Source organism: Seriola dumerili, unplaced genomic scaffold (assembly GCF_002260705.1).
Source record: "Seriola dumerili isolate Sdu_G_001 unplaced genomic scaffold, Sdu_1.0 BDQW01000435.1, whole genome shotgun sequence".
Lineage (NCBI taxonomy): Eukaryota > Metazoa > Chordata > Actinopteri > Carangiformes > Carangidae > Seriola > Seriola dumerili.
The window spans coordinates 923,257-931,511 of record NW_019174690.1 but is presented as its reverse complement, the minus strand read 5'-3'; the positions used below and the strand labels follow the sequence as shown (position 1 = coordinate 931,511).

At 36.9% G+C, this 8,255-nt stretch overlaps 1 protein-coding gene across 1 annotated transcript; it reads left to right on the top strand.

Annotated features, from left to right (window-relative positions):
• The first annotated feature begins 355 nt into the window (after nt 1-355).
• wdr73 (WD repeat domain 73) lies at nt 356-7,297 on the top strand. The gene is made up of 8 exons (XM_022762047.1): nt 356-457; nt 1,283-1,350; nt 1,661-1,746; nt 1,845-1,933; nt 3,436-3,503; nt 4,600-4,764; nt 6,023-6,388; nt 6,718-7,297. The coding sequence occupies exons 1-8, from the start codon at nt 399-401 to the stop codon at nt 6,975-6,977; spliced, it is 1,161 nt and encodes a 386-aa protein (XP_022617768.1). The 5' UTR covers nt 356-398; the 3' UTR covers nt 6,978-7,297.
• The last annotated feature ends 958 nt before the right edge of the window (nt 7,298-8,255 follow it).

Genomic DNA, 8,255 nt, shown 5'->3' with positions numbered 1-8,255 from the left:
TTTTACTTATCAAACAGTATATACACGTTATGACATAGGCTTACATGAAAGTAAAAGTCAGAAAATAAAATTATATGATAAATTTTATCCATCTATCCACATTTTTTCATGTCTCAGCTCTATGAATACATTATTTTAGATTTAAACTGAATTTAAATGTATTAAATGTAAGTGATTAATGAATTAAATGCAAACCTGAAAAACTAGAAATCCGTTTTCTATAGTCTGTTAAATTTTTGAATTTAGTTTTTTACAATTACAAAAATCGTACCAGCAGGGGGCAATGTAAATTGTATCATCAGCTGAACGAACCACAGAGAAACTCATGAATGAGACGTCAGATGCGGAAGTGAAACGACAACACGCTCACGTCTGCAGTGACGTGCGGTGGCGGTGAAATGGAAGGAGCGGAGTTTGATGATATTTTAGATGACTGGTTCATCGAGTCCCTGAAAACGTGAGGAAACTTTTTCACTCATTGTTTAAACGGTGAAGTTTATGCTAGCCGCTAGCTATAAGCTCCGTTCATTCGGTAGCGCTGCTAGCTAGCCTTGCGAGGTCAAATCCGCTTAAAAACCTGCAGTTTTATGTTCTGTTGCTTACCTACATGTTTACATTCTTAAAAAAAATAATAAAACAAGTCATTTCCTGTAACAGATTCAGCAGTTTTTTTAATTCGGCTTTCACTTCTAACACCAAACAGCCACTGTTTTGCTATAACGACAAGTTTAAGAAGTGATAACAAGTGGAACTCCTGCAATATCTCCTTTAAAAATCGCCAGATTCCACAATTCAACACCAATGAAGTAATGTGTGAATTCTCTTATGAATTTATCCTTAATGGATTATATTAATGCCGAAAGAAAGAATGCATTCTCCTCATTGAATACATTAAATCATATTTCATAGTTAAAGTATATGTGCATTGCCCTAAGATAATAAATATTAAATATTTAAAATTTTAAACGGTGTCTGGTGTCAATGTTTAAGACAAAAAGAAGCTAAAATTACTGTATATAATGTGAACATAAACGTCACTTATGAGTAACCTAACACTGCCACATATCTATAGAATTAATACTTTAATGTTATATTATGATTTTACATTATGGAGAATGGCAAAGTGAAGCTTTAGAGTCTAATTCTACATCCTAACTTCATTATTAACACCTGTGCTGCTGTCTTCTTCTCTCTTAATGTTTCAGTCACACAGAGAAATTATGAGATGAAGATGATGTTGATGATGATGAAGTCAGACGCTAACACCTGCCTGTTTCTCCAGGTACAAAGATCTTCATGTGTATCAGCTGGAACATCCCACACAGGTCATTGAGTGGACGTCAGGGAAGAGTAAGTCAATTTATTTTTATTGTATTTTATTTTATTGTTTATTTATATTTATTTGTTTTTATTTTATATGTTCTGTTCAGTATTGTTAAATCTTTATGATCCTATACTTTTTATTAATTGACTTAAATTCTTTTAATTATGTTAATTGTGTGTTTTTTATTTGATTTTAATCATCAATCTGTGGTACTTGTGTTCACATTTGTTGTTAAATGTGCTCGATAAATGAATTGACTTGACATCGAACCAAATTAATTGACTGATTGTTTCATGTTTGAAATCAGTGTTCGTCATTGTTTTCTGTGTTTTGCAGCCGTCTGCGTTGCAGGATACAGTCCGACTAAAAACGAAATCTTGGAGCTTCATCTGCCTCTGAAACTCTTTGCTGATGAAAATAAGGTAATAAACACCAAACGAGTCTGAGCTTTGTCGTTTATTTTTCTAACCAGGTGACTGAAATGTCACTCAGAGCCTCTGCTGTGTGTTGATGTGTTCAGGGTCTCTGTGCAGAGCGGGACTTCAAAGTCGTCCACGGTGGTTTCACAGACGGTCCCGTCCGCTGCCTCAGACACGTCCCAGGAACAAGGTGAGCTGGATTTCCTGAGCTGAACCAGTGTTGTTGTCAAAACCTAAATCCTGTGGTGTCTTTCAGTCTCTGCTCCTGTCCGACCTTCTGCAGGAAACTTAAGTTTCAAAGCTTCTTTCATGAGCCTCAGTTCAGTTAGTTTTAAGTAGTAAAGTTTTTAAAGAATATTCAGAAAGATGAAAAAGATGAAAAGAAGATTTTATTACATTTTAATTATTTTTCACTGGTTTGATGTCAGAATCAAATCTATCATTTATTTTCTCATATAATTAAACATTTAAGCTTTAAAATGTGACAAATACCGATCATGATTCATCAAAGCCTGAAATGATAAATTAAATTTATTGTGACCATCATATACTAAACATAGAAAACAAAGTGTGTTGTGAAAAAAGTTTAAATATTTTTAATCTTTCTTCAAACAAACTCTTATTTTCATTATCAGTTTATTTGCCTTGTATTTTTAGGATGAATGGTTACGTCTGTAAATTGATGCTTCTTCACGTGACTCAGTGAAGATATAGTTCGTCTTTGAATCTGGCTCTGTCTGTGGAGTGAAGAATTAAATATAAAATTGTAGTAAATACCCATCATGCAACAAATGGTCAAGCCCCTGAGTTACGTGTGTATCATTGTGTTTATACAGTAACACTGTGTTTATACAGTAACACTGTGTTTATACAGTAACATAACAGTAACATTTACTGTTTGCTCGGCTTAAACTAAACGAAGACGCTGCGTTTGCTTCAGGTTTCCTTCTATTAGATTATCCAGTTCAGCTGAATGGCATTTTTTCTCTTTTATATTATTTCTGGTTTTTATCTTTATTGTTCTGCTCGTGCTGATTACTGTCCTGACTTTTGTTCTGAGACGTGACTGTCTGTCGACCAAAAAGAGATAGAGATCAATAGATAGATCAGTCTTTTGTATACAGATACAAAGCAGTAAAGAGAAACACAGGTGGTTGTCGATGTCATTTTTCAGGCTGAAACACTCATCGATCTCTGGTTTCAACTTAATCAATGTGACGATCTGCTGCTTTTCTCTGTTTTATATCATTATAAACTGAATATTTTGGGGTTTATTACTGATGTTTGGACATTTGAAGACGTCACCTTGAAACCCTGATGGACATTTTTCACTATTTTCTTACATTTTACAGACAAAAGAAATAATCAGAAAATTGTAATAATAATAATCTGCAGGTGAATTTATAATAATATGTAACAAATACAAACAGGAGATGTTTGATGAAGCAGTCGTAGCTGATAGAGGATGTATGTTCATGGTGTTAATGGCTTTGTATTGTCTATTGTTTCATGTGGGAGTTGTGTGTTGGTGAGTCAGTCATTATATGGTTGAAGGCTGAAGCTCCACTTAGATCCTTTATATCAGAACACACAAGAAACACAGGGAAGGCGGTTTGTTTTAGCAACATGGAAAAAGGATTTAATTCTGCTTGCATATGTCAATAATTGTATTTCATGTCTTTGTTTTTGGAGGTGTGCTGTGACCAGTGACGGGCTGAGCTCCAACCTGCAGGTGTGGGACCTCGGAGGGGACGACAGCGGTGAGTTTAAAGGTCAAAATAGTGTAAAGGTCTCTGTCCATGTGTAGTGTGATTATAGATCAGGTCTAGCTTCTATATTAATACTGTGAAAGTATCAAAGCCTCAGTCCACAGAGAAATGCACACAGCCTGTATTCAGAAACTGAGCTTTAAAACCAGCCGTCAGGACTTCTGGAACTTTGTGATGTCACAACAAAGCAGTCACCAAGCCCCGCCCACCTGGACCCCGTTTTTACCTGAAATGTGCCTTATTTTTATTGGATCACTGAGAAAACAGTCAGCCAATCAGAAGAGAGGCTCAGAGCCTCCTCTCTTCTGATTGGCTCACCGACCTGTTGTTACTAGAGCTCCAGAGAGAAGCCTGAGAGAGGAGATGCAAAACTACACTGAGATGGTTTTTATATCTTCTGATGGATCAACACTTCAAATAAAACACAGAAGAAGAGGAAAACATGGAGCTTTAAATGACCCTGGGGAGTTTTCTTATAAACAAGCAGCTCTTTAAGTATTTTAATCCCAGTATTTACGGCCACGTTTACCAGCCAGCTGTCTCGATCTGTTACCAACACCTGTTGATCGGAGAAAAAGTGTGAAACCATTCAGGACTGTGCTGCTCTACGAAGGCAGAAACACACTAACTACATACAGTATTTGGTCAAAACTGAGTCATAATCTGTGTCTGACATTTGTTTTACTTTATATAGAAACATAGCAACAGCTGCAACTCATTTTTTGACTCCAGTGAATTTCATATGATGTGGTGGTTAAGATGCCTTTAAATCACACACTTATTAATTTCAATATAAATATGAAAAATATTGTGGCAGGCAGAAAGGAAGGAAGGGTTAAAATAATCAGCCTGAAAAGCCCAACAAAACATGTTTCATTCATGAGATGATCACAGGCTGTGGATATAATTTTCCATCTCTTTCACTAAATCTGATGCATCATCTAGTTTCTTTTTTGGACACAAACTCAGACTTTTACCAGCCAAAAAAACAATTTTCTTTACTCTTTTCTTCAACCTTTGTGGTGCTGGTCGTTTCATTGTAAAAATGTGTTTGGTTTGTAAAGATTGTGTTGTCGTCCATTGTCAGATGTGATCAGAAGAACAGGAAGCGTGGAGGGGAGGAGGGGTGAGTCGGAGGGGGGCAGCAGGATCGCAGCTCGACTCTCATCACAGCCGCAGATTCTTCATGGAGCTCAGAGCAGCGACATCCAGCTGACTCACCTGACCTCAGGACAGACTCTGTATAAACTAGGTAATGCAGGTTTGTTAGCTTTAACTCACCTCACCATCTTAAATGGTGTCAGTAGCATTGGAGCAGCACGGAGACAGGAAACAACTTTATAATTGTGTCTTAATCCCATACTGCAGATTAATTCTAAGAATGATTTAAACAGTGGGTACATAGACTGAAAACCCTGTTGATGAGCAGTTATGTCCAATAATGCAACGCACAGTGGAAATGAAGGAGCTTTTCACTGCTGAAAATTTACATATGTATCTTATATCGATTACAAAACGATTAATTGATTAATAAAATAATCTGCAGATATTTTGAAAATCGATTCATCATTTTTGAAGCAGAAATAATGAAACGATGCCAAATGTTCTCCGATTCCAGCCTTTTAATGAGAAGATTTGCTGCTTTTCTTTGTTATATCATTGTGAACTGATGTTTTTGGTGTTTTTGGACTTTAGCCCAAACAAAAGAAAACATTTGTCTCTGTGACGATTCATAGATGAGCCAATTAGAGAAATATCTGTTAGTTTCAGCCCTAATTTTGTGTTAATATGAAACATAAAAATGTTGATTTCTTGTTTACCAACTACAGAAACAGTGTATTGCAACTGTTTTCACTTATAGTCTGATTATGGAATTGGGACGCAGACAGTGAGACCTAATAGAAATATAGAGTCCAGGTGAATCCTGATGCTGCTGAAAATGAAAAATGAAAATCTGTACAGGAGAGTGGGTGAATTTAAAGCCGTTATTTAGTCCAGCATATTAATGATTTCAAGATTTTTGACCCTTTCTATTTATTCTATTGTTGGCTTTATTTTATTATATCTATAAACATTGTTAGCTTGAAGCTACTTATCCGAAGCTGCTCATTTAATGTTGATTCGATGGTGACAAAAGACAAACGGTTAGAGATCATCATAGCAAACTGCAGGAAGATGAAGATCAGCTGATCAAAATACAAGACAAATATGTGTATTTTATATTTATATAACATATATTTAAATAGGCAATTAGTAAACAGTCATATTTTTTATTTAATCACCTTTTTAAAACCAAATCAAGTTAGCATGTCATTTTTTATATTTCATCTTTCTCTTGTTTGAGACTTTTACATGCAGCAGATTAGAGTTGGAGTCTTTAGGTGAAAACAAAACACCAGTGTCGGAGTTCAGGTCTGACTGGTTCCAGTTTCCTGACGTCTCACTGCTGTGTGTTTACTGATCGTCTCCATCAGCGACATGTCTGTGTTTCTGTCCTTCTGTCCCAGCAGACACTGACTCTGCAGATCCTCTCAGCTCCTTACAGTTTGTGAGTGACAGCGTTTTCCTCGCCGGCTGCTGTAACGGGAACGTTTACGTCGCTGACACTCGGACGTCTGCCGCCCCTCAGCTCTCACCTCCACTGGCGTCTTCGGGCGAGTCCGTCCTCTGGTGGACGGACGCCTTTGCTGGTCCAGACCCGTCTGGCTGCAGGATCATCAGACTTTCCTCGTCCGGACAGGCGGTGGTCTCGGACCTGAGGAACCCGGGAGGAGCCGTGAGTCGGGCTCAGTTGGACGTTCAGACGCGGCGCTGCAGCGTGGACGGTGTCAGGGTGTCGTGGGCTCCAGCGCTGGACGACTGTATCGCAGTGTCAGGTCAGTTCATGGAGGACGATGGTTCTCAAGGCTCGAGAGACATCATGACTCCGACATTGTGTCACCCTGTCCCTGATGATTAGATGATTAGTTTTAGATCTTGGCCCAAGCATGGTGCATGCTGATTGGCTCACTGACGCTGATCAAATTTACTTTCACTTCAAAAATCAACAGAATATGAAAGTTGCCCACAGCTCTGACTTTGTAGATGTGATATTATCATAAGCTTTTGGAATGATCTCCAAAATAAGACTTTTGTGATGATAAACTAGAACTTTTTCCTTTAAGAATCAACTAATCTGATTAGAGTTTCTAATGTCCTCCGGCAGGTTTCAGCGGAGCGGTTCAGATCTACAACACCTCGGTCTGGAGGACGGAGCTGCAGGAGTCCCGGCCGCTGTTTGAGCATCGAGGTCACGTGGTTTCATCACAACAGTCCAATGACGGCGTCCCCGTCTTCGTCACCTCCCACGTGTGGCATCCCGACCTGCCGCGGACATTGCTGTCCGCAGCCTCAGACGGCTCCGTCCACGTGTGGGACTGGGTCGACCAATCGGCTGCTGATGGTCCAGCACCAGGAACAAAGTGAAGCTCTGGTTCACATGGAAAGAGGATGATGAAGAGAACTCATGTTACCTGTGTACTGTACTGAAGCTACAGCTGAACAAAGGAAAACAGTTCAGTGTTTTCCTGTGTGGATTGTACTGCTGCCTCCATCTTTTATGATGAGGTGAAGAGATGAAAATGGAATTTAGCTGAAGAAACAATTTTAAAAAAACAAAACAAATGTATCTCTGAATTCAGGTTGAGCCAAACACATTTCTACTTGTTGTAGTTTAATTCTAGGCTTTAAGTTGTTCATTATTACTTAATTATGACCCGTCAGGTTTCTTTTTACATAAATTAAAGCAAGTGTGATTGTCTTGCTGTTTGTCATTCTTTTAGTTCAAGTGCAACATACATACATACATGCTAACAGTCATGCTAACAAATGTCACTGTAGGCCTATAGTATGCCAAAAAATAACATGATATTGTAAGTAAAAAAATAATATCGTACAATATAAGAGTCAGATAAACAACAAATTATATTAAGGCATAAAAATGTCAAAAATCATATAGTATAGTAATGCACAAATAGTCACAATAAGACATGAAAATAAAAAACTTCATATTATGAGTCAGTAAAAGAAAAGACGTCATAGTATAGTAACGCATGGAAATGAAAAAAAACGTCATAGTATAGTATGGCATAAAAATGAAAGAAAAAAGTCACATTATGGTAAGGTGTAAGAATGAAAAAAAACGTCATAGTATATTAAGGTAAAAAAAAGTCATAGTATAGTAAGGCATAAAAATGAAAAAAAAACGTCATAGTATAGTATGGCATAAAAATGAAAAAAACGTCAGAGTATATTAAGGTACAAAAAAGTCATAGTATAGTATGGCAAAAAAAGTCATAGTATAGTAAGGCATAAACATGAAAAAAAAACGTCATAGTATAATAAGGCAAAAAAAGTCACAGTATAGTAAGGCATAAAAATGAAAAAAAATGTCATAGTATAGTAAGGCATAAAAATGGAAAAAAAATGTCATAGTATAGTAAGGCATAAAAATGAAAAAAAACGTCATAGTATAGTATGGCAAAAAAAGTCACAGTATAGTAAGGCATAAAAATGAAAAAAAATGTCATAGTATAGTATGGCAAAAAAAGTCACAGTATAGTAAGGCATAAAAATGAAAAAAAATGTCATAGTATAGTATGGCAAAAAAAGTCACAGTATAGTAAGGCATAAAAAAAAAAAAAAAAGTCATAGTATAGTATGGCATAAAAAGTAAAAAAAAAAAAAAGTCAAAGTATAGAAAGG

Coding starts and splice junctions, on each gene's coding strand:
- wdr73 (XM_022762047.1), top strand. CDS start 399: ATGGAAGGAGCGGAGTTTGATGATATTTTAGATGACTGGTTCATCGAG. Junction 458..1,282: donor TTCATCGAGTCCCTGAAAAC/GTGAGGAAACTT, acceptor CTGTTTCTCCAG/GTACAAAGATCTTCATGTGT. Junction 1,747..1,844: donor TCTTTGCTGATGAAAATAAG/GTAATAAACACC, acceptor TGATGTGTTCAG/GGTCTCTGTGCAGAGCGGGA.